The 27,824-nt window shown below is 39.1% G+C and overlaps 2 protein-coding genes across 2 annotated transcripts in view; one reads left to right on the top strand and one right to left on the bottom strand.

The window, feature by feature from the left end:
* Positions 1-9,624, bottom strand: part of NUDT21 (nudix hydrolase 21) — a 41,430-nt gene extending 31,806 nt beyond the window's left edge. The window contains exons 1-2 of the mRNA XM_053700306.1: positions 9,386-9,624; positions 6,648-6,848 (exon numbers count right to left, since the gene is read on the bottom strand). Coding sequence (XP_053556281.1) covers positions 6,648-6,848; positions 9,386-9,501 — 317 coding nt within the window. The 5' untranslated portion in view covers positions 9,502-9,624. The remainder of the gene's footprint in view (positions 1-6,647; positions 6,849-9,385) is intronic.
* A 101-nt stretch (positions 9,625-9,725) lies between these two features.
* Positions 9,726-27,824, top strand: part of OGFOD1 (2-oxoglutarate and iron dependent oxygenase domain containing 1) — a 104,589-nt gene continuing 86,490 nt past the window's right edge. Inside the window, exon 1 of the mRNA XM_053700305.1 lies at positions 9,726-9,886. Coding sequence (XP_053556280.1) covers positions 9,733-9,886 — 154 coding nt within the window. The 5' untranslated portion in view covers positions 9,726-9,732. The remainder of the gene's footprint in view (positions 9,887-27,824) is intronic.

Below are 27,824 nucleotides of genomic sequence, written 5' to 3'. Positions count from 1 at the left end.
GTGATAATGCATCCACTGCCTCCGCCTGAGGATCCCGGGATCTGGACAGATACCTGGGAAGTTTCTTGTTTAGATGAGAGGCCATCAGATCTATCTCTGGAAGCCCCCACATTTGAACAATCTGAAGAAATACCTCTGGGTGAAGAGACCATTCGCCCGGATGCAACGTTTGGCGACTGAGATAATCTGCTTCCCAATTGTCTACACCTGGGATATGAACCGCAGAGATTAGACAGGAGCTGGATTCTGCCCAAACCAAAATTCGAGATACTTCTTTCATAGCCAGAGGACTGTGAGTCCCTCCTTGATGATTGATGTATGCCACAGTTGTGACATTGTCTGTCTGAAAACAAATGAACGATTCTCTCTTCAGAAGAGGCCAAAACTGAAGAGCTCTGAAAATTGCACGGAGTTCCAAAATATTGATCGGTAATCTCACCTCCTGAGATTCCCAAACTCCCTGTGCCGTCAGAGATCCCCACACAGCTCCCCAACCTGTGAGACTTGCATCTGTTGAAATTACAGTCCAGGTCGGAAGAACAAAAGAAGCCCCCTGAATTAAACGATGGTGATCTGTCCACCACGTTAGAGAGTGTCGAACAATCGGTTTTAAAGATATTAATTGAGATATCTTCGTGTAATCCCTGCACCATTGGTTCAGCATACAGAGCTGAAGAGGTCGCATGTGAAAACGAGCAAAGGGGATCGCGTCCGATGCAGCAGTCATAAGACCTAGAATTTCCATGCATAAGGCTACCGAAGGGAATGATTGTGACTGAAGGTTTCGACAAGCTGTAATCAATTTTAGACGTCTCTTGTCTGTTAAAGACAGAGTCATGGACACTGAATCTATCTGGAAACCCAGAAAGGTTACCCTTGTTTGAGGAATCAAAGAACTTTTTGGTAAATTGATCCTCCAACCATGATCTTGAAGAAACAACACAAGTCGATTCGTATGAGACTCTGCTAAATGTAAAGACTGAGCAAGTACCAAGATATCGTCCAAATAAGGAAATACCACAATACCCTGTTCTCTGATTACAGACAGAAGGGCACCGAGAATCTTTGTGAAAATTCTTGGAGCTGTAGCAAGGCCAAACGGTAGAGCCACAAATTGGTAATGCTTGTCTAGAAAAGAGAATCTCAGGAACTGAAAATGATCTGGATGAATCGGAATATGCAGATATGCATCCTGTAAATCTATTGTGGACATATAATTCCCTTGCTGAACAAAAGGCAATATAGTCCTTACAGTTACCATCTTGAACGTTGGTATCCTTACATAACGATTCAATAATTTTAGATCCAGAACTGGTCTGAAGGAATTCTCCTTCTTTGGTACAATGAAGAGATTTGAATAAAACCCCATCCCCTGTTCCGGAACTGGAACTGGCATAATTACTCCAGCCAACTCTAGATCTGAAACACAATTCAGAAATGCTTGAGCTTTCACTGGATTTACTGGGACACGGGAAAGAAAAAATCTCTTTGCAGGAGGTCTCATCTTGAAACCAATTCTGTACCCTTCTGAAACAATGCTCTGAATCCAAAGATTGTGAACAGAATTGATCCAAATTTCTTTGAAAAAACGTAACCTGCCCCCTACCAGCTGAACTGGAATGAGGGCCGTACCTTCATGTGAACTTAGAAGCAGGTTTTGCCTTTCTAGCAGGCTTGGATTTATTCCAGACTGGAGATGGTTTCCAAACTGAAACTGCTCCTGAGGATGAAGGATCAGGCTTTTGTTCTTTGTTGAAACGAAAGGAACGAAAACGATTGTTAGCCCTGTTTTTACCTTTAGATTTTTTATCCTGTGGTAAAAAAGTTCCTTTCCCACCAGTAACAGTTGAAATAATAGAATCCAACTGAGAACCAAATAATTTGTTTCCCTGGAAAGAAATGGAAAGTAGAGTTGATTTAGAAGCCATATCAGCATTCCAAGTCTTAAGCCATAAAGCTCTTCTGGCTAAGATAGCTAGAGACATAAACCTAACATCAACTCTAATAATATCAAAAATGGCATCACAGATAAAATTATTAGCATGCTGAAGAAGAATAATAATATCATGAGAATCACGATTTGCTACTTGTTGCGCTAGGGTTTCCAACCAAAAAGTTGAAGCTGCAGCAACATCAGCCAATGATATAGCAGGTCTAAGAAGATTACCTGAACACAGATAAGCTTTTCTTAGAAAGGATTCAATTTTTCTATCTAAAGGATCCTTAAACGAGGTACCATCTGACGTAGGAATGGTAGTACGTTTAGCAAGGGTAGAAATAGCCCCATCAACTTTAGGGATTTTGTCCCAAAATTCTAACCTGTCAGGCGAAACAGGATATAATTGCTTAAAACGTTTAGAAGGAGTAAATGAATTACCCAATTTATCCCATTCTTTGGAAATCACTGCAGAAATAGCATTAGGAACAGGAAAAACTTCTGGAATAACCGCAGGAGCTTTAAAAACCTTATCCAAAAGTATAGAATTAGTATCAAGAGGACTAGAATCCTCTATTTCTAAAGCAATTAGTACTTCTTTAAGTAAAGAGCGAATAAATTCCATCTTAAATAAATATGAAGATTTATCAGCATCAATCTCTGAGATAGAATCCTCTGAACCAGAAGAGTCCAAAGAATCAGAATGATGGTGTTCATTTAAAAATTCATCTGTAGAGAGAGAAGATTTAAAAGACTTTTTACGTTTACTAGAAGGAGAAATAACAGACAAAGCCTTCTTTATGGATTCAGAAACAAAATCTCTTATGTTATCAGGAACATTCTGCACCTTAGATGTTGAGGGAACTGCAACAGGCAATGGTACATTACTAAAGGAAATATTATCTGCTTTAACAAGTTTGTCATGACAATTATTACAAACAACAGCTGGAGGAATAGCTACCAAAAATTTACAGCAGATACACTTAGCTTTGGTAGATCCAGCAGGCAGTGATTTTCCTGTAGTATCTTCTGGCTCAGATGCAACGTGAGACATCTTGCAATATGTAAGAGAAAAAACAACATATAAAGCAAAATAGATCAAATTCCTTATAAGACAGTTTCAGGAATGGGAAAGAATGCCAAATATCAAGCTTCTAGCAACCAGAAGCAAATGAAAAATGAGACTGAAATAATGTGGAGACAAAAGCGACGCCCATATTTTTTAGCGCCAAATAAGACGCCCACATTATTTGGCGCCTAAATGCTTTTGGCGCCAAAAATGACGCCACATCCGGAACGCCGACATCTTTGGCGCAAAATAATGTCAAAAAAATGACGTAACTTCCGGCGACACGTATGACGCCGGAAACGGAAGAGAATTTTTGCGCCAAAAAAGTCCGCGCCAAGAATGACGCAATAAAATGAAGCATTTTCAGCCCCCGCGAGCCTAACAGCCCACAGGGAAAAAAGTCAAATTTTTGAGGTAAGAAAAAAATGATAATTCAATGCATAATCCCAAATATGAAACTGACTGTCTGAAAATAAGGAAAGTTGAACATTCTGAGTCAAGGCAAATAAATGTTTGAATACATATATTTAGAACTTTATAAATAAAGTGCCCAACCATAGCTTAGAGTGTCACAGAAAATAAGACTTACTTACCCCAGGACACTCATCTACATGTTTGTAGAAAGCCAAACCAGTACTGAAACGAGAATCAGTAGAGGTAATGGTAAATATAAGAGTATATCGTCGATCTGAAAAGGGAGGTAAGAGATGAATCTCTACGACCGATAACAGAGAACCTTATGAAATAGACCCCGTAGAAGGAGATCACTGCATTCAATAGGCAATACTCTCTTCACATCCCTCTGACATTCACTGCACGCTGAGAGGAAAACCGGGCTCCAACTTGCTGCGGAGCGCATATCAACGTAGAATCTAGCACAAACTTACTTCACCACCTCCCTTGGAGGCAAAGTTTGTAAAAACTGATTTGTGGGTGTGGTGAGGGGTGTATTTATAGGCATTTTAAGGTTTGGGAAACTTTGCCCCTCCTGGTAGGAATGTATATCCCATACGTCACTAGCTCATGGACTCTTGTTAATTACATGAAAGAAAGCTAGGATTTACTTTCACTTTAATATGGGGTTGCTGGAATATACACACACACACACACACACACATATATACATACACACTTTTAAAGAAAACATGTACATAAACTATAACAGGAGATGTAACCAGTATAGCAATTATAACTGTATATATATGCAGAGGGGTTATATGAACAAACATGATATATATTACATACAGTACAACCATTCACTCACACGCTAGTTTTTAGGATATGTATATAGTGCTTAGCTAGTTGCTAAGTTTATATAAATTTGTCAGTCCTTGACATGTGCAGATAAAAGGGGAAACCAGACGTGAACTCGAGACAGCACCAGGTAAGTAGCACTGGCCTTGTGGACAGACGTTTTTCTAGCTTTTTTTCTGTCTCAGTTGAGTGGATTTCTCTTCTTTTTTACATGGATATACACAATTACATTATTATCACATAGAGATCTATAATGAAACAATTATATGCCATCTCAAAAATGTACATCAATGTAACAGCAGATAGAGAAAATTCCAACTTGTAGATATAACTGCATGATTACATGTAACTTGGGGGGGGGGGGGGGGGGAGAACAACACACCCCACATATTCAGGACGATACTAAATATGATTTGCAGATATATCAGTGTAGCTATAACTCACTTGCAGGTACAGTGTATATACTGCAAGGTAACTATTCTATTAGACATTTCCCAGCTGCTGGTGAATAAAGTATACTAACCTAACCATGTTCAACATGCACAACGTAGCATGTTAAGAGCAGACATTAAAAGAAATGTAATTATAACCCACCTGTATATACATAAAACAAGATTATCAGAACGGACAGTACATTTATATACACAATGACACAATTTAAAGGGACACTCAAGTCACAATTAAACTCATGATTCAGATAGAGAATGCAATTTTAAACAACTTTCCAATTTACTTCCAATTATAAAATGTGCACAACCATTTTATAGTTACACTTTTTGAGTCACCGGCTTCTAATCAGCATGTGCAAGAATTTACAGAATATACGTATACGCATTTGTGATTGGCTGATGGCTGTCACATGATACAGGGGGGGAGTGGAAATAGACAAAACTTTGAAATTTGTCAGAAAAAATAATCAACTGCTCATTTGAAGTTCAGATAAAAGATAAAGTTCTATTATATTGTCCTTTTTTATAATGCATTTGTGGATTATGCAAATCTTCTGTATTTACTGGACCTTTGAGTAGGGACATTATACTCCTGGGTACATCTACAGTACCACCATGACATTGTTTTTCCCCGCATGTGCCCGACGTTCTTTTTAAAGCTGTTTTCCAATTTTAAACCATTGCAGGCATTGCTTGGTCACAGAAGTGGTGTGCACGGACTAAATCAATGATGTTGCCGGCTTTTTAACAGATGTGCCTTGTACTATTCTTATACTTAAACAATAGAGAGCGGAAACTACTTTTTTTTTTAAAAAACACAGTTTAAAACTTACATAACAATACAGACACTGCAAAAATGTATAGCTCTTCCGCTGTATTGTGCATGCTAAACTGAAGTGCATGATATGGCATGTGAAATGAATGTACACTGCGCTTCTGTTACAGGCTGCAAGAAAACATAAGCGCAAAGATAGCTGCACCAAGCACAAAAATGCAGAGCTTCACTAACCAGCACCAGTAAGGGGTTAAAATAAGCCACAGAAGGAAAAACAATAGAATGATGTGTAATAACACAGCTACTGTAGTTTACTCAACAGTTTAATGTCCCTTTAAGACTAAATACTGAAATATGAACAAGTGAAAAAGCAGGTATCTATATGCTCCCAGCAACTTACATCACACTCACGCATAGACACAGCTGAGTAACACATGTATACACCACACTCTACTCACAGCTGTCTTATCATATGAAGCTATAAAATCATATCTCATGTATGAAACCATGTTACTACTTAATTACTGCTTTTGTGCATTACATGCAGCTAGTTAATCACATCAGTTTTGTTGAGGAATAATTGTGTAAACAAATAATAAGCAATAAGGTAAGTATTAGACTTGTGCAGCAGCGAAAAAAATTTGATTTGTCCAAATCATTTGGAAAGAATATTTAGAAAAATTAGTTTTTCAGAATATTTGTCTGCTGCACCATTCATTGCTCGTTTTAAACAAAATGCATACTGAATGATCCTGGAACACACACACACACACATATATATATAAATAAAGGAGTTAACTTGTAGCATGCTGGAGAGACACGCTAATCCTGACCCTTCTCCACAGAACCCTGGGCCACACTAATAAGAGGCTTAGCGCGGCAGATCTCAGGGCACAAGCGCTAGGATTCACTGTGCTCTATGCAGAAGTCAGGATTAGCGCAGCTCAGTGTGCTAGAGGTATTTAACCCCTTAATGTAAATTAAATGAATACTGATAAATGCACAAGAATAGTAAGTATATCCGATGCAGAGACATCACAAGTCAAAACATACATAACTGGGGATAAAAGCATCACATAAAACAGTTTAATACACAACATGCCTAAAAATGCTCCAAATAATTTTGGTTTAATGCACCAAAATACATGGAGGACATAGACTTACAACTTAAAGAAGGTAGTGCCCAGCTGCAGTAAAAGGACATGGGGTAGTCTGTGTTCATGTACTATCAGCACACCTTCCACTGTGCGTCTCATTCCAATTTTCTCAAACTCCTCCCGCATGCGTTGAAACCGCGCAGCTACCGAACTGTCCTTCTCATAAAGGGGCTCTTTTGTACCAAAGGTGTAATTTGTAAGAGGATATCTGAAAGAAGAAAGACTGTACCTAAACCTTTTATAGAACCATGAGAAGACCAAAGTATGGATATTTCATCCACGCTTTTTAAATTGCAACTGTTTTAGGTGATAAGGTTTAGTCAAGAGTAGTATTTATCTCAAAACGGTAGGTGTATCAAATAATATCTTAGATCACTGTCCCTTCTCCCTAATTCTAGTTTTGCAGTCATTAAAGGGCCATTATGGTGGAAATTACATGTTTGTTTTATTTATTAGAGCTTGTATTTTTAACGCTAGAAACCCTATAAATGTAATGCGTTTAACCTTCTCAAGGGGGTTAAGCACGCAGTTCTTTAAAGGGCCAGTAAACCTACTAAATAATGTTATATAATTCTGCACATAGTGCAGAATTATATAACATTAGCTTAGCGCAAACTTTATAACTGAAAAGATTTCAGAGATATTTGTTTCAAAAATTGCATTTTCATGAACGCCGCTCCTGGCTCTACTGAGCGGGTCTTAATTTGCATAAGCACATCGCAGGCATGCTGTCTAGTCACAGCCGGCCCAATCGCGCCATTAAACTGAATGTGGCTCACTCCCGCTACCAGACCAGATCGTGACCGAGCTACATTCAGTTTAATGGCGCAACTGTACCGGCTGTGACTAAACAGCGTGCCCGCGATGCGCTTATACAAATTGAAACCCGCTCAGTAGAGCCAAGAGTGGCATTCATGAAAATGCAATGTTTTAATAAAATAACTCTGAAATCCTTTCAGTTAAAAAGTTGGCACTAAGCTATTATAGAATTTTGCACTGTGTGCAGAATTATATAACATTATTTTGTAGGTTTACTGGCCCTTTAAAGAACTGCTCAGAAACGGCGTTGACCCAATCACCATTATCAGCAGTCACATGACATAACTGCACGTATTGCTGTTGAATAGGTGACTGGCAGTTTTCCCTAAGACCAGCAGTGCTTGTCAGCTCCTTGGTGGTACTTTAACTGTGTTTAACCCATTTGCAGGGTTCCTAGTGTTAAAATGGCATGTTCTGATAAACTATAGTATGTCATTTTTCTACTATGAATTTCCACTCACCCACAGAGACCTCTTACCATCTCATCACATCTTTCCTACAATAATATTTCCCCTCATATAAATCTTTATTTACATAACCTGCTACATTCCCATAATTAGAATACCTTTTTAAATACTTTCCTTCAGCAGTATACTGGTGCTGTATTTTGTTTTAAAAAAAAAACTAAAATGCTGAAATCAGCAGCATGTGCACAGGTTCAGTGTCAACCTTGGGGTGTACAATAGACACATTTACAATATTTGTTCAATGCACAAATTGTAAGTAAGATTAGTAACATGCTGCACAAAACCCTCTTGCGCGTAAGCAACACAGCAGTTCTAGCATACAGTGAATCGGAACAAGCGTGCAAAGAGTTTGTTGCTAGAACCGACCGGCACAATATTGTGCATGCATGGAACAGCTTAGCAAGCCCCACATAGAAAACAGCCTAAGCTGATGTTTGGGTGACAGTAATATGTGCCACCAGAAAAAAAAACACAACCTACAAACAGGAGAGAACTTGTAAGTACACAAAGTAAATACATAATAAAAACAAAAAATATGGATTTTAACATGTTGAATGTCACCCTATCAGCCTGCTTGTGGCTCCTGAGCAAAAAACAGCTGGAGAGCCAATAACTATGCTATATTCAGAAACAGTAACGTTTAACTCCTAAGCGGGGTTTAAAGGGATACGAAAAACTAAAAGTATTATTTTGTTATTCAGACAGATCATACAATTTAAAAAAAAAAGAGTTTCCAATTCACTTCTATTATCAAATTTGCTTTTTTCCCATGGAATTCTTTGTTGAAGAGATACAAAAGTACAAGTCTGGAGAACTACATGGCAGGAAATACTGCTGCCGTCTAGTAATCTTGCAAATGGTCAACACACTTGCAAAACTGCTGCCATGTAGTGCTCCAGACACGTGCACACTACTGGGCTTACATCCCTGCTTTAAAAAAAAAAAAAGAGAGAAGAACGAAGAAAATCTCACAATAGAAGTAATTTAGAAAGTTGTTTAAAATGTAATGCTCTGATTCATGACAGACAAACGGGTTTCACGCCTCTTAAACTACAAATGGAACCCTTTGAAAAAAATAAACAGAGTTCCACAGTGAGTAGTTAGAAAAAACAAGTTCTAATTAATAACAGCATATAATTTGTCAACAACCCAAGAATACTTATGTCTCATTAAGCCAACTCCCACCCCTTTTATGTTTACAAATCAGTCCTCATTCATTTCACTTTACTGCCTCATTCCTTAGTGCTCCACCCCCTAGTCAGTCCTTATACTCCAGCCCCTGTAACCCATCTTCAACTTTATTGCTAAATATCAACCTGACCTGTCTCTCACACTGCATGTAACTCATGATTCTTAGTCTCTTTCTATTCTGCACGTCTTACTCAGTAACTTATGCATCTATCACTAATCTGTATGTTTTAGTCACTTTCCCCAGTGTGTCTCAGTGCCCCGCTCTCACAAATTGATAGTCCTCTCCAGGGTAAGCGGCTTGGCTTGTTGTAGGTATTTGTTCCCGAACTGATTAACCCCACGGGGCCACCCGGTCTGGGAGCGGTTCGGAGGTAGCACCGACATCCTAAGGCCGGGGACCACGGGGCTTCTTGGCAAATGTCCGGTCACGCGGTCTCCGTCTTTCCCCGGTATCACTCTCAGAAAACGTCGAGACGGACAATGGCTCTCCGGAAACAGTATGACATCATTTCCTTGCTAGTGTTACAGTCGCATGTCAGTGACGTTCCCATATTGCAATTATGCAATAGAGGATTATGGGATTTGTAGTTTCTGGTTGCGCCGGTGTTTTGCAGCATGAGTGGCAAACGACAAGCTGGAGTAGCAGGAGAGACACAAGGCAAGAGGGGAAAATGTGAGCTAACAGCCGAGTTGTGCGTGTCTTTTAAGGACCGAGCCGTAAGAGAGGCAGCGAGGCAGGGATGGGAAAGAAGGGAGTCAGGGAAGTTCGGTAAGTGCAGAACCTACAAACTAATCATGTGTCTGTAAGAGCCATTCACACTAGTGTGCTGTCACCCGAAACTCCCACGTGCTTTAATGCGTAATAAATGGCATGTATTGGATACCTAGGTAGGCATGTGGAGAACTACATGGCAGTGCTGCCATCTAGTACTCTTTTGAATGGATAACATTTCTTACAAAGACTGCTGCCATATAGTGCTCCAGAAATAGGCTGACTCCGAAGCATAGCTCCCTGTGTTTCAACAAAATATACATAGAGAACGAAGAACATTTTATAATAGTAGTACATTAGAAAGTAGTTTAAAATTGCATGTTCTGTCTGTCTCATGAAAGAAAAAGTTTGAGTTTCATATCCCTTTAATGAGGTGCGCACTGAATAAATCCTTAAAGGGGAGGTCTATTTGTTTTTTTGTTTAAAAAGATAGCTAATGCCTTTATTACCCATTCCACAGCATTGTTATATTAAAATTTTCTATAATTTCTAAACGCTGGAGGCCGCCCTTATATCAGTGCGTTTTATTAGCTTTTTAAATCTTGCACTGCAGCCAGGCAGTGCTAGTTCATGTGTACCCTAAAGATAGAGTTGCCACCCGTTACTTAAAATACAGAACACTTATAAGTGACGCATGCTGCAGGGTGTGCAGGGAGGAATATGAATACCTGTTCCTCCCTGCACACCCTGCAGCATGTGTAACTCATAAGTGTCCAGGAAAACATGGCTGAGGTGGCAAAAGTTTACAAAGCAGCCGTTTTGTTAAAAAAAATTACCTTTTTTTCTTTTCACAGCTAGAGTCCCTTTAAGCAAAATTGAGAAATAGGTAAAAGAAAAATGGATTATCTATCTTTTTAAACAATAACAATTTCCAATTAGACTGTCCATTTAAATAACACTGGTGAGTACTTACCATGTATGAATTAGTGGAAAAGTATGCTCTCAGATCAATGATGCTGAAGTTAGCATCTTCTGAGATCAGCACTTCTAGAGATGCCAAAAAAATTAAGGCAGACAGTTGAAAGTACACATTGTATTGCAAAGTGCTGTGCATTAGTATGCTGGGGCAGTATGTTTTTTTTTGTCAGTTTAAAGTGAAAGTTAAAGGGACATTATACATTTTTTCTTTGCATATATGTTTTGTAGATGATCTATTTATATAGCCCATAAAGTTTGATTTTCAAAAAAAATTTATATTGTTGCTTATTTTTAAATAAAATTGCTCTGATTTTCTGACTCCTAACCAAGCCCCAAAGTTTGATGTGAATACGGTCAGCTACCTTCTCCAGCTTGCTCCTGTTTGTGTAAAGGGTCTTTTCATATGCAATGGGCTTTCCAGATAACTTTTCAACAGAGCTAAACTGAGAGGTTCTAAGTAAGTATTTAAACCGTTTTATACAGGATTTTTATATCAGTATCTGGCCATCTTGTTCTTTATAGTAGTGCCTATTACATGCAGTTATATGAAAATGTATACTGTCCCTTTAAGTCAGAGCTTTTGCTATTCATATTCTGAAATTGCATTAAAATTGAACGTTAGTTTAATTCATGTTTTTTTTTTTTATTAGATTTGCCTAAATACCTTTTATTACTTGCCGAGTTTGTTCAATCTACTATCCGTTCCTTCACCCTCGATTAAAAATAAATAAATATTTGGCTGTGACGAAACCATCGGTATCTAACCGATTGGTTCCGCCATTGGCGTCTCCAGCATCTAGAATAAAGCCCACGGCTTCTAATGCGCATGTGGCTAACACTGAATTCCATCTGTCTCAGAGAAGCGCGTTCATGGTAGCCGCATGCGCATTAAACAAGGGAATCCTGTTTACGTCACAAAAGCTACACAGAGATTGCGAGCGTAGCGTTCTACAGTTATGTTCAGACGATCTGCGCTGCAATACTAAACATTGCATCAAGTGATTCTTTGTTAGTATGTATCTCAGCGTAGATTGTCCAATTGCGTATGCGCAAATTTTCGTTGTCGGCTACGAGTGCGCCTCTTGACGTAAATGACGCCACAGTCAGTTGAACAGTGAAGCCCGCATAAACCAGGAAGATGGAGAGGGGGCGGAGGAAGGCAATGCATTATGCGATCGGTAAAAATAAGATTATTTATTCACACTTTTTGATTTTTAAAAAAAAATAGTTAGCGACTTGCTTAATTTAAATGAGGTTTAACTGTAGATCGATTCATTATCAGCAAAATGTACTTTCACTTTAAGTAGGGGATGAAAGAAAGCTCAAAGCCTGAAACTTTACCTTTTTAAGAACCGCTGTTGTATAATTTTCCTGGACCCATAGGAATGCAGGACACGCATCACTTCCGGTGACACCGCTCAGCTGTTTGACTGCAAATTCCCTATCGAATCACTGCATCAAACATATATACAATGTGCTGTGATGTCCTTATCTTCATTATCTTTTTGCCTACGCCTGGGGTGTTCAAGGGGGGGGCAAAGCCCCCCTTGTAAACCTCATTTCCCAATGTTCACTTGGGGTGGATGCCAGTGGATCGGCGGGGCACCCCCTTGAACCCCCCAGGCAGAGGCAAAAAGATTTTCGGTTGGTCCTGCATTCTTAGGAGGTCCAGGAAACTTTAAAACACCCCTCCTTTCCCTGACGCTTACAGCAGGGCTCGACAAACCCAGGAGACATGGAGCCACTGGCTCCTGGAATGTTTTATTTAAAATAAAAAAAGTAACAAAATGTTGGCAAGTGTTTTACTGGTACAATATTTTGAAATTTTGGTAAATCTGATTTAACCTCTTAAGGACATATGACAGACTTTTTCCGTCATAAAACAATTGAGCAAACTGAAAGCTGTGTCCTTAAAGGGTTAAAGGGCTGTTAAACACTAAAGATACACAACAATAGCAATTATATACTCACATTGCTGTTGATGTGTGCAGTCAGACTGTCAAAAGGTAAAAATGGCTTGAGTAAAGCAACAGTATAAAGTGGGCCAACATGCCTGTATCCAAATATGCACACTGAGGAAAATTAGCATTATTTCATGCTATGCTCATAGTCATTCTACTAAACTACCATTTGGGATTTTTAACAACTAGTGGTATTTTTTTTATTTATTTATTTGTTTAGGAAAATCATATTACAGATTCTCAAAGGTCAATACTAGAAAAACAGCAAATACATATAGTCAATGAATCCTTATGTAATAAGAAGCTATATAATTGTCTTCAAGCATTCAATATTATTACACACACATTAACCATTGGCTCTGCAGATGTATTTGCTAATTCTAGTGGGGACATTTATAAACAGCAAAGTTTGAAAGATTTAAACATAAAAGGTTTTGATTATTACAATACAAACTACACTTTGGTCAAGCACTAAAGACAACATATGGGGGTCCATTTATCAAGCTCCGTATGGAGCTTGAGGGCCCGTGTTTCTGGGGAGCCTTCAGACTCGCCAGAAACACCAGTTATAAAGACCGGTTGATTAACACCCCCTGCTATCGGCCGAAAGGCCGCAAATCTGCAGGGGGCGGCGTTGCACTAGCAGCTCACAAGAGCTGCTGGTGCAATGCTGAATGCGGAGAGCATATTGCTCTCCGCATTCAGCGAGGTCTGTCGGACATGATCCGCAATGTCTGATCATGTCCGACAGGCCTTTTATAAATAGGCCCCATGGGAGGTAAAAAAAATCATATTTACAAAGCACCTCAGAATAAAAACGTTTGTTTCCCAGACAGGATAGAAAACCTGAATGATTGTTGTACGTGATAATTATGTTCACAATCTATCGTTCAATTGCCTGCTAACACACATTTCTAATCAGCCAATCACATGGCAGCAACTCAATGCATTTAGGCATCTAGTTGTGGTGAAGACGACTTGCTGAAGATCAAATCGAGCATCAGAATGGGGAAGAAAGGGGATTTAAGTACCTTTTGAACGTGGCATGGTTGTTAGTGCCAGACGGACTGGTCTGAGTATTTAAAAAAACTGGTGATCTACTGGGAGTTTCACGCACAACCATCTCTAGGGTGTTTACAGAGAATGGTTGGAAAAAGAGAAAATATCCAGTGAGCAGCAGCTGTGTGGACGAAAATGCCTTAATGTCAGAGGAGAATGGTCAGACTGGTTCGAGATGATAGAAAGTCAACAATAACTCAAATAACCACTCGTTACAACCAAGGTATGCAGAATACCATCTCTAAATGCACAACACGTCAAACCTTGAAGCAGATTGGCTACAGCAGCAGAAGTTCATACCGGGTGCCACTCCTGTCAGCTAAGAACAGGAAACTGAGGCTGCAATTCACACAGGCTCACCAAAATTGGACAATAAAAGATTGGAAAGGGGGCGGAGCCTGGCTGCAGCTAAGATGGCTGTGTAACTCTGGTGCTCTGCAAAGAAGGGCTCTATTATCACCAATCTGGAGCTATTTAATTAAACCACATATTAATCACAGGGGACCTGGGGTAATCCTAACGATCGAAGAAGCTATAGGCCAAATACCAACTCCTCAGTGCTCACCCACACTACAATGTAGCACTTAGAGTGACGGGAGGTATTGCAAAGTATCATCAGCTTCTTCAGGGAGTACCGTGCTGTATGCAACACATTGGATCAGCGGCTGATAGAAAAAGAACAACAGCGCAATCATCCCGATCTCCCTGCAATGAAAACAGCTGACCAATTTTAGTGCCCAGACATATGAGACTAGCATACGACTGAGAACGGGCTGCACACCAGGACACCGGAGACTGCTGAGACTTGGAGACACAGAACGGACTGATAAGGTATTAGCCTCACACATACCTATATAACATTAATTGCACCTTGCATCCATGAAACGCTGCGATACTGATCGATACACGCTTTCCTCAAAAAAATATAAAAAACGGCACCAAACTAAGCGCCATAGTTGCGGCCTGCACTAGACCTGGAGGAATAGATAACCCGCCCACAGGGCCTTGAGATACGGCTTGCTTTACTGTGATCTAAATAGACTCCCACAGAACACTCTACGGTGCTACTGTGAGCTGTTGTGATTGCTGTGCAGGTACTATATAACAGCACTACGGTCTCTTGAAATAAGTGACAAGAAAGAGAGAGTGTTAGATCTAGGGGCAGCTATACTATTTGTCACTGTGTACTCAAAATCCAGCTGCATATAGTGCATATAAAGAACTTTACACAAACAGTATATATCACACCTCAGGAAGTGCTAACTAAAATTACAACTTTAAAGAGCTGTATAAAGGTCGACACATAGAGAGAGCTAGTACTTCAGAGTAAACAGCTTTCCCCATAAAACAATAAGACTGGAATATACATTGATCCCTGGGTGACTGTCCTGTTTTTAGTCTCTTTTCTACGACAAAACTATTATCAGCTGATTTATACTAAGCCTCTCTTCAGCTAGCAATGATGGCGGCCAGAAGACAAAGTCTGAGAAAGCCTTAAAACAAGCTACAACTAAATCCCATACCATGCCATCATTTTTTGCCACGGAGCATTCATCACCTCCTATGATCTCCCAAAACAAACATACTTCTCCACCAAGCCCAGAAGGAAATGCAGGTGAACCCGCATCCTCACCCTCTATACCAGACAACATCCCTGCTTTGCTGCTGTCCCAATTTGCGACAAAGCAGAAAATATCTACCATCTTCAGAACCTGCCTCCGCGAAGAACTAATGGAAATGAAACAAGAACTATACAATCTAGGTTCTAGAGTGGATATGCTGGAGGCAGAGACAGAAGAGGTGAGAGAAGATATACAAAGAATAGATGATAGAACTTCAACACACCAAGAAACAATTACTGCACTAATGGATAAGATCGATGACCTAGAAAATAGGAGCATACGGAAAAATTTAAGGCTTAGAGGTATTCCCGAGTCTGTCCTACCGAAAGACTTTCATGAATATTTACAATCGTTATTTACCTCTATAAAGGAACCCGCATATCCAAATGACATATTATGGGTAAGAGCCCACAGAGCTCTGAGGCCTAAACCCCATGACAATGCCCCACCCAGGGATCATTAGATTCAAGAACTTCCTTGAAAAGGAGATGTTGCTCAACCAATCACGCAGACACCAACCCGTAAAATTCAGGGGCAACGTGGTACAATTTTACCAGGACCTCTCCACAAGAACCCTGCAGATACGAAAGGAATTCCTCCCACTCACATCTATACTTAGAAACAAGAAAATCCCCTATAGGTGGGGCTTCCCCGTCCATTTAATGGTGATACAGAATGATCGACGCTACACTTGCCACACACCGGAAGACATCCCATCCTTTTGCAAGGTTTTGGGTATAGACCAACCTTCAATGGCACTCTCTGCTCTTACTTCTACTCAAACATTGCCCAAGAGAACAAAGCCCAACTTCATGAAATGGCAAACCAAAAAACCGCGCAAAACCCAAGACCACACACAGAGCGGAGGACAGAAGGATACAATTTCACAGAAGTCCCCCCGCCATCTCAACTCTGAGGAGGACTGGTACTAGAACTTTTTAGCTGACAAAATTACTTTCATAAGTTATTTACTATTACGAATTGTAAGAAGTATAATTTGGATTACAATTTCTTGTTGAATTCAGACTTAATATCTAAACCAGTTTCTAGGTACAAATTGAACTAACTAGAGATGGGTATCTCTGAACAGAGCTTCAAAGGATGAAACATTTTTCTCAAGAGTGGTATCTCATTGCAAATATGTACTAGACTGAAATACAACAGATTGTATCTTTGAACAGAAATTCAAATGATGTCCTTTCACAATCACCACAGAGATAAAGGCTTATGGAGTCCTTGGGTGGATAACTGCATATCATTCCTGGAACTTCAAAGGATCATAAACAGCATTGTCCAACATCAAACAGTGTACGCCCTAGAGTCCTGTCAAGTGTGTTGTCCAACATCAAAGGAGGTTAACAGCTTATGCCCTGGAGTCCTTTCAAATGTCATTTCTTGGACAACAGTGACACCTACAGGTAGCTGGCTACTTTTGCTGGCAATTATCAACTGGACATTTAAGCATTTGATTGGCTAAGACATTCTTCAAGGTGGGGCTATATTTCTTTAAATATGCTGTGGAAAGAACAGACAGGTAGGAAGGACACATAACACCAACAGGTAATAGACAGACTGCAGCAATCTTCGCATGCACCCACCTACAGGCATTAGTTTATAGTGTAGACAGGTTAGACGAATAGAGCCTTGTACGTTAGACGCTTCTCTCACCACTCATGTATAGATTTGTCATTTAATAAATGTATCCCTTTTTATAAGACTGGTGTAAGTATCATTCTTTAAATAAGGTAAATGTATTATAAGGAAAAGCCTGACACTGATTTTAGTCACTGACCCAATATTAGAAAAGGGGCTTTTTCACACAAATACACCTATTGAATGTCCACACCTGGGAGGTGGAGAACTTCGTCCAGGTACTGTTGATATAATTTATTGTAATACCACAGAGCCTCCCCTTTTACCTTTCTCCACTCCATGGACAAACCCAGTCTTGTGACACCCCAGGTCACCTATCTATAGTCAGACATCTTCTCCAGGTTTTTCTAGATGACCCCCCCCCCCCAAACCTGATGAGTTGATGGGATGGGGTAACTATGTGATATCACTAAGAGACCCACTCGTTTGTATTGACCCCCTAAAGGACTTTTACTCTAATTTATGTGTATTATTAGACTTAGAGATGTGTTTGTATTTTTTTTTTCTTTTCATGTTCTTGTATTCAGAGTATGTTCATAATGTTCATCTTGTTGGTTTTTTTTTTGTAAAACATGAAGGCTATGAAACACTGTGTCTTTTTTGTGCAAAAGAGGTCCATCAATATATCCAATGTTTTGTTAATATAATTTATATTGTATTCACGCTACCCCATATGCGTACACTTTTAAAATATGGCTCACCTGAATAATAGGGAACACCACCCTCTGATTACTTTATCGCAAAACGCAAAGGGACTAATTTCCCCTGTAAATGCTCTAAAGTGATCTCAGATCTAGCGAAAAGAAGAGCAGACATTATTTATTTGCAGGAAACTCATTTAAAAAAAATTGCTGTCCAAAATATCTTGGCCGCACATACACCCAACATTTCCATAACTCAGGCCCTACTAAAAAATGCGTGGTTAGTATCCTTCTCAAGAAAACACTTCCTTTTACACTTCTGAATAAGATAGCTGATACAGAAGGTAGATTTTTAGGCTTGATAGGCCTCCTATATGGTAAACCCATAACCCTTGTTACTATATATGCACCTAATACTGATCCAAAACCATTTTTTGTCATTGTTCAACAGATTGTTAGATACCTCTAAAGGTCCGGTTTACTTGGGAGGTGATTTTAATTTTCCACTCCAACCACAATTAGATAGTACCAACCCCTTTACAAAATCTAATACTAAATTTCTCACGTACTTCTGGAAACACCTCAAACTGCATAACCTATATGATACATGGCGTTATATACACCCGGGAGTCAAAGATTATACATTTTACTCTTACCCTAATAAGTCCTACAGTCGTATCGACTATATCTTTACTAATCAACTAGGCCTATCCCAAATTACTAAATGCGAGATCACACCTACTCCGTGGTCTGACCACTCTGCAGTTCAATTACACATTAACTGGCCGGAGCGCACCACAAATCACTATCACTGGGTACTAGATGACACCCTCCTGAGTAATATAGACAATGTTATAAATCTAAATAAAACTTTAGAGGAATATTTTCTTACTAACTCCCCTTCTACACCTAATCAGTTTGCGGTCTGGGAGGCCCATAAATGCTTCCTCAGAGGTGAACTTATCAAATTGAAATCCAAGGTTAACCAGATACAGCAACAAAAATACCAAGACCTTACCTCCAAACTCTCACACTTGACCCTCCAACATAAATTATTCCAGACAAACTCCTCTATCCTCGACGAGATAGAAGCTATATGGAAAGCACTAGATGACTTTTTACAGATAGAGTATCATACTTTAAAACGGAAAACAAACAGCTTGTTCCATTTTGAAGGAAACAGAGCAGGTAAATACCTAGCTAGAACCCTTAGGAAAAGGAAACTCAAATCATATATATATATATATATGACATACACACTCCAGGTAAACCCCCTCAGAAAACCACCCCAGATATCCTTAAAGTATTTCACACCTACTACTCAAATCTATATAATATGCACCCTGAAATTCCCGCAGATCAACTCTCGCCAGATACCCTACAATTTCTCCAGGGGTGCCAACTTCCATCCATTGATAACATACAACTGAAGGACCTTAACTCACATATTACCTCACAGGAAGTTATACTTGCAATCCAGGAGCTGAAACCAGGGAAAAGTCCAGGCCCTGATGGATTCTCCGCAAGATACTATCAGACATTTAAGGACACCATAGTACCTCATTTAACAGGACTATTCAACTCCATAATAGATGGGGAACAATTCCCCCCTTCCATGCTAGAAGCGCATGTGGTGGTACTGCCAAAACCGGGTAAACCAGGTACAACACCCTCTAATTAACGTCCCATCTCACTGCTAAATTTAGATATTAAACTATACCCGAACATTTTGGCCACTCGATTGAATAAAATTATCCCTGACATTATACACACTAACCAAGTAGGTTTTACTCCTAGTAGGGAGGCCCAGGATAATACCATTAAAATACTAAATATTATAGAATATGCTACACCTAACCATATCCCTTCTATAGTTCTATCATTAGACGCCGAAAAGGCATTTGATCGTCTTAGCTGGCCTTTCCTGATTCAGACTTTGAGAAAATTTGGGTTTGATGATCAGTTTATTCATATGATTTTTGCATTGGACAATAATCCCACGGCTAAAATAAAACTAAACGATTCCTCCTCTCCCTTTCCATATAAACAATGGTATTAGGCAAGGATGTCCGCTTTCCCCAACATTGTTTATTCTAGTGATGGAAATCCTTGCAGTATACATTACAGCTACACCATCGATCACTGGTATTACCATAGGTCAGCAAGAATGTAAGGCATCCCTATATACGGATGATGTTATACTCACTCTTACGAACATTCCCACCTCTATCTCCTCACTAATGCTTCTGTTTCAGAAATATGGGACGTTGTCCAATTTTTTTAATCAATAACACAAAATCAGAATTCATTAATTTAGAAACACCTTCTGAGGACTTGCGTATACTATTTTCACACAAATTTAAACGTCAACCAACAGCACTTAAATATCTAGGGATTCTAATCTCACCACATCTACAAGAGTTAGTTCCCCTAAATTTTAACCCTTTAAAAAAACCACATTAGCGCCACACTACACTCGTGGTCCAATAAGCCAATCTCCTGGTTAGGAAGAGTGAATGCCATTAAAATGGTAATACTCTCTAAAATTCTGTATGTTCTACAAGCACTACCCATCCCTGTTCCTGATTCTACTATCTATTCCTTACAGAAACTTATTAATGCATATATTTGGGGTCATAAGCGCCCTCTGATCGCTACACAAACTATGTACCGCCCTAAACTTGAGGGAGGATTGGGAGTCCCCAATGTATTATGGTACCGTTATGCTACCTTCATGACCAGTATAGTTGATTGGAGTAGACATGCTGGTCACAAGGAATGGATAGGCTTGGAACATGAACTCGCAAAGGAGGGACATTTGGGAGGGAGATGTTGGCTCACAACAAAACGCGAACGGAAAAGCATAGAACTCCCCTTCTTGGTACGAGAAACGTTTAATGTATGGGGGAAAATATTGAGAGGACACAAATCTATCTCTACATCTTATTCACCTTTAACACCTTTCAGAGGTAACACTACAACCCCGTTTCAACTTTTATCCCGCTATACTGATAATTTCACCCTTACTCGGGCGATACCCCATCACTCACTTTAACACAACAGTAAATTAAAACTCAGAGAGGAAGTGGCCGAAATAATGGGACCCATCCTAAATAATTGGCTTGCATATCACCAGCTCACACACTACTTCGCAACACATGCAGAGAGACACAATCTAACCCGGCCTCTAACTCCATTTGAATCTTTATGTTACCTACCTTTCCGACAACGGGCATTCTATCTATATCATATAAATTGCTACTTACACACCGCTCACTTCATCCCCCATCCTATACTGTTAGCTGGGAAAAGGAGCTTGAGGAGCAACAACCACCTAAAACATGGAAAATAATATATAAACAAATGAGTTCCTCTGCCTCCTCCATGAATATCGCAGAAATGAACATGAAACTTCTCTGTAGGTGGCATTATACTCCAGACAGATTAGGAAGGCTATTCCAAAGCTCTAACACCAACTGTTGGAGAGGTTGCACACAACGAGGTACCTTTTCCCACTTATGGTGGTCATTCCTGATTGCACAAACATACTGGTCAGATATTAGAGAGGAAATAAAACTAGTGATAGGAATTTCTTTTCCATTTTCCCCATGGATCTATATTTTCAATTTTACCCCACAAATATCTTGTTCACTACAACTTAAACTCCTCACTGTAATGATTAATACGGCCAAAAGATATATCCCGTGCTACTGGAAACAATCTACCTTACCAACTATACAATTCTGGCGCGATAGAGTATCCACTGCCATAGACCTAGAACAATACCATTATACAAAACTACATAAAACAGAGGATTTCTTGTCCATCCGTCTGCTATGGGAGGAATACCTTTACTCCCTGAAATCCACCGATACTTCCAATACTCATCATTAAGACCCAATGCACATACACATATAAAACTATAGACCTCCTTATTGCTATCCATAGCCATAAAGAAATATATTGAACTTGTTTTTTGTTTGAACTGTTAAAAGTTATGTTAAGATACGTCAAGTTATTTATATGATGCAGAGTGCTTCCTTAAATGGAAGAGTTATGATAAACTTACAGATGAGCGCTTTCCACCAGCTCAACATCAAATTTTTTTTTATCTCTTGAAACATTCCACTCCGTAATCGAACTATTGTTTGTTCTTATGTATATTGATCAAACTGTATGGATACTGTGTAATGTATGTTTCAACTTGATATTTTGTAAATTATGTTTCAACTTGATATAATAAAAAAAAAAATAATAATAATAATAATAAAAGGTTGGAAAAATGTTGCCTGGTCTGATGAGTCTCGATTCCAGCTGCGACATTCAGATGGTATGGTCAGAATTTGGCGAAAACAACATGAAAGCATGGATCCATCCTGCCTTGCATAAACGGTTCAGGCTGGTGGTGTAATGGTGTGGGGGATATTTTCTTGGCACACTTTGTCCCCCGTAGTACCAATTGAGCATCGTTTAAACACCACAGTCTACCCGAGTATTGTTGCTGACCATATGTATAAACACAGAGAAAGCCCAGCACTCACGTACAAGCTCTCAGAGATTAAAAACAAAAATGGAAGGGTTAGTTACCGCATTTGGCCAAATGGGACAAGCCCAGGTACCACGTCAAGGTCCCTTCCAAAAACCTGGGACCCTAAAACAGTCACACAATGCAAGCTCTCAATCAAACAAACTGGGAACCAGTGAAGGGTGCACAGGCTTATGTAATCACCCCAGACATATACAAAACATGGAAAATTACAAAACAAATTAATAAAATAGCTTGCATTGTGTAGCTGTTTTAGGATCCCATGTTTTTGGAAGGGACCTTGACATGGTACCTGGGCTTGTCCATTTTTGCTTTTAATCTTAGCTCAGAGCTTGTAAGTGAGTGCTGGACTTTCTCTGTGTGTTGTATTAATTTGTTTTGTAATTTTCCCTATGGTTCTTGCACCCAGACCTGTATGGGGTTAACTGCCTGTGACTCTGGGGACAGCACAGCTTCCTGTGAGTGCCAGTGAGCACACAGGCCTGAGCATGTTGCAGGGTCATGGGATGTGTACCCGGTCCGGTCTGAGAGTGCAGTCCCCTTCCGTGTTTTATATATATATATATATATATATATATATATATATATACAGGGAGTGCAGAATTATTAGGCAAATGAGTATTTTGACCACATCATCCTCTTTATGCATGTTGTCTTACTCCAAGCTGTATAGGCTCGAAAGCCTACTACCAATTAAGCATATTAGGTGATGTGCATCTCTGTAATGAGAAGGGGTGTGGTCTAATGACATCAACACCCTATATCAGGTGTGCATAATTATTAGGCAACTTCCTTTCCTTTGGCAAAATGGGTCAAAAGGACGACTTGACAGGCTCAGAAAAGTAAAAAATAGTGAGATAGCTTGCAGAGGGATGCAGCACTCTTAAAATTGCAAAGCTTCTGAAGCGTGATCATCGAACAATCAAGCGTTTCATTCAAAATAGTCAACAGGGTCGCAAGAAGCGTGTGGAAAAACCAAGGCGCAAAATAACTGCCCATGAACTGAGAAAAGTCAAGCGTGCAGCTGCCAAGATGCCACTTGCCACCAGTTTGGCCATATTTCAGAGCTGCAACATCACTGGAGTGCCCAAAAGCACAAGGTGTACAATACTCAGAGACATGGCCAAGGTAAGAAAGGCTGAAAGACGACCACCACTGAACAAGACACACAAGCTGAAACGTCAAGACTGGGCCAAGAAATATCTCAAGACTGATTTTTCTAAGGTTTTATGGACTGATGAAATGAGAGTGAGTCTTGATGGGCCAGATGGATGGGCCCGTGGCTGGATTGGTAAAGGGCAGAGAGCTCCAGTCCGACTCAGACGCCAGCAAGGTGGTGATGGAGTATTGGTTTGGGCTGGTATCATCAAAGATGAGCTTGTGGGGCCTTTTCGGGTTGAGGATGGAGTCAAGCTCAACTCCCAGTCCTACTGCCAGTTTCTGGAAGACACCTTCTTCAAGCAGTGGTACAGGAAGAAGTATGCATCCTTCAAGAAAAACATGATTTTCATGCAGGACAATGCTCCATCACACGTGTCCAAGTACTCCACAGCGTGGCTGGCAAGAAAGGGTATAAAAGAAGAAAATCTAATGACATGGCCTCCTTGTTCACCTGATCTGAACCCCATTGAGAACCTGTGGTCCATCATCAAATGTGAGATTTACAAGGAGGAAAAACAGTAGACCTCTCTGAACAGTGTCTGGGAGGCTGTGGTTGCTGCTGCACGCAATGTTGATGGTGAACAGATCAAAACACTGACAGAATCCATGGATGGCAGGCTTTTGAGTGTCCTTGCAAAGAAAGGTGGCTATATTGGTCACTGATTTGTTTTTGTTTTGTTTTTGAATGTCAGAAATGTATATTTGTGAATGTTGAGATGTTATATTGGTTTCACTGGTAAAAATAAATAATTGAAATGGGTATAAATTTGTTTTTTGTTAAGTTGCCTAATAATTATGCACAGTAATAGTCACCTGCACACACAGATATCCCCCTAAAATAGCTATAACTAAAAACAAACTAAAAACTACTTCCAAAACTATTCAGCTTTGATATTAATGAGTTTTTTGGGTTCATTGAGAACATGGTTGTTGTTCAATAAGAAAATTAATCCTCAAAAATACAACTTGCCTAATAATTCTGCACTCCCTGTATATATATATATATATTCCTTGTTTTTTTATATATATATATATATATATATATATATATATATATATATATATATATATATATATATATATATGTGTGTGCGTGTGATATATATATATATATATATATATATATATATATATATATATATATATATATATATATATATATATATATATCACACGCACACATATATATATATATATATATATATAAAAAAAAACAAGAAATATATATATATATATATATATATATATATATATATATATATAAAAAAACAAGAAATATATATATATATATATATATATATATATATATATATATATATATATATATATATATATATACAGGGAGTGCAGAATTATTAGGCAAGTTGTATTTTTGAGGATTAATTTTATTATTGAACAACAACCATGTTCTCAGTGAACCCAAAAAACTCATTAATATCAAAGCTGAATATTTTTGGAAGTAGTTTTTAGTTTGTTTTTAGTTATAGCTATTTTAGGGGGATATCTGTGTGTGCAGGTGACTATTACTGTGCATAATTATTAGGCAACTTAACAAAAAACAAATATATACCCATTTCAATTATTTATTTTTACCAGTGAAACCAATATAACATCTCATACATTTCTGACATTCAAAAACAAAACAAAAACAAATCAGTGACCAATATAGCCACCTTTCTTTGCAAGGACACTCAAAAGCCTGCCATCCATGGATTCTGTCAGTGTTTTGATCTGTTCACCATCAACATTGTGTGCAGCAGCAACCACAGCCTGCCAGACACTGTTCATAGAGGTGTAATGTTTTCCCTCCTTGTAAATCTCACATTTGATGATGGACCACAGGTTCTCAATGGGGTTCAGATCAGGTGAACAAGGAGGCCATGTCATTAGATTTTCTTCTTTTATACCCTTTCTTGCCAGCCACGCTGTGGAGTACTTGGACGCGTGTGATGGAGCATTGTCCTGCATGAAAATCATGTTTTTCTTTAAGGATGCAGACTTCTTCCTGTACCACTGCTTGAAGAAGGTGTCTTCCAGAAACTGGCAGTAGGACTGGGAGTTGAGCTTGACTCCATCCTCAACCCGAAAAGGCCCCACAAGCTCATCTTTGATGATACCAGCCCAAACCAGTACTCCACCTCCACCTTGCTGGCGTCTGGGTCGGACTGGAGCTCTCTGCCCTTTACCAATCCAGCCACGGGCCCATCCATCTGGCCCATCAAGACTCACTCTCATTTCATCAGTCCATAAAACCTTAGAAAAATCAGTTTTGAGATATTTCTTGGCCCAGTCTTGTCGTTTCAGCTTGTGTGTCTTGTTCAGTGGTGGTCGTCTTTCAGCCTTTCTTACCTTGGCCATGTCTCGGAGTATTGCACACCTTGTGCTTTTGGGCACTCCAGTGATGTTGCAGCTCTGAAATATGGCCAAACTGGTGGCAAGTGGCATCTTGGCAGCTGCACGCTTGACTTTTCTCAGTTCATGGGCAGTTATTTTGCGCCTTGGTTTTTCCACACACTTCTTGCGACCCTGTTGACTATTTTGAATGAAACGCTTGATTGTTCGATGATCACGCTTCAGAAGCTTTGCAATTTTAAGAGTGCTGCATCCCTCTGCAAGATATCTCACTATTTTTGACTTTTCTGAGCCTGTCAAGTCCTTCTTTTGACCCATTTTGCCAAAGGAAAGGAAGTTGCCTAATAATTATGCACACCTGATATAGGGTGTTGATGTCATTAGACCACACACCTTCTCATTACAGAGATGCACATCACCTAATATGCTTAATTGGTAGCAGGCTTTCGAGCCTATACAGCTTGGAGTAAGACAACATGCATAAAGAGGATGATGTGGTCAAAATACTCATTTGCCTAATAATTCTGCACTATATATTATATATATATATATATATATATATATATATATCTGGGAGATATGGGCAAAAACCTTTTATTCAAGTTTGTTCATGAAAGGATCTCTTTGGGGTTCTCACATTTAAAGGGACAGTCAACACCAGAATTTTAGTTTTTTTAAAAGATAGATAATCCCTTAATTACCAATTTCCCAGTTTTGCATAACCAACACAGTTATAATTATACACATTTTACCTCTGTAATTACCTTGTATCTAAGCCTCAGCAGACTGCCCCCTTATTTCAGTTCTTTTGACAGACTTGCAGTTTAGCCAATCGGAGCTGTCTCCATGGTAAATTCACGTGCATGAGCTCAATGTTATCTATATGAAACATGTGAACTAATGCCCTCTAGTGGTGAAAAACTATCAAAATGCATTTAGATTAGAGGCGGCCTTCAAGGTCTAAAAAAATAGCATATGAACCACCTAGGTTTAGCTTTCAACTAAGAATACCAAGCAAACAAAGCAAAATTGGTGATAAAAGTAAATTGGAAAGTTGTTTAAAATTACATGCCCTAGTTGAATCATTAAAGTTTTTTTGGGCTTGACTGTCCCTTTAAGTGAAAAAGAAAAAGATGACATCACAAACCAGTTACCTGACCCAAATGATCACGTTCTAAACGACCACTAATTGGCTCAGGAGAGCATATGTTGCAGATCATTTGGTTCGCAGCATAACGGATGAGCAGGTGGAGAACAGTGAACTTTTCAAGCAGCTCTGGAAGAGGTAATATGTATATTCTCAGTGACTAGCCCCTTAAGTAAGATCCTATGTGAAAAATTGCTGGGAAACTAACTGCTTTAATAAAAAGTGACACTTAAAAAAAGAAGCAGCCTATAGACCTTAAAGGGCCACTAAACCCAAAATCTTTCTTTCATGATTCAGATAGAGAATACAAATTTAAACAACATTACAATTTACTTCTATTATTTATTTTGCTTCATTTTTTAGATATCCTTATTTGAAGAAAAAGCAATGCACATGGGTGAGCCAATCACATGAGGCTTCTATGTGCAGCAACCAATCAGCAGCTACTGAGCATATCTAGATATTCTTTTCAGCAAAGAATATCAAGTGAATAAAACAAATTAGATAATAGAAGTAAATTAGAAATATCTTTAAAATTGCATTCTCTTTCTAAATCATGAAAGAAAAATGCGGGTTTCATGTCCCTTTAAGTGTGGCGGAAACCGCTGTCAGCAGGCACAATGTCTCTAAACGTATCCCAGCTTTAAATTCCTCATGAGAGTTTCATATATAAAATGAAGTGAACCTCTCTATTTTCATGGGACTGCTTTTGATAAAAAGGGAACATTTCCTTTATAATGTGCATCAAAGTTTTTTGCTTTCCTTAAAGTGACAGTATGCTAATATTGCTTGCAACAAAGTAAATTGTTTAGTATCAATATGCATACACTTTTTAAGGGCATTAGTTTTGTTAGCAGTTTAGATTATTTTAGGAT

This window comes from Bombina bombina, chromosome 1, assembly GCF_027579735.1.
Source record: "Bombina bombina isolate aBomBom1 chromosome 1, aBomBom1.pri, whole genome shotgun sequence".
NCBI classification, from domain to species: Eukaryota; Metazoa; Chordata; class Amphibia; order Anura; family Bombinatoridae; genus Bombina; species Bombina bombina.
The sequence above is the reverse complement of the archived record's forward strand: the minus strand, read 5'-3'. Positions and strand labels throughout refer to the sequence as shown.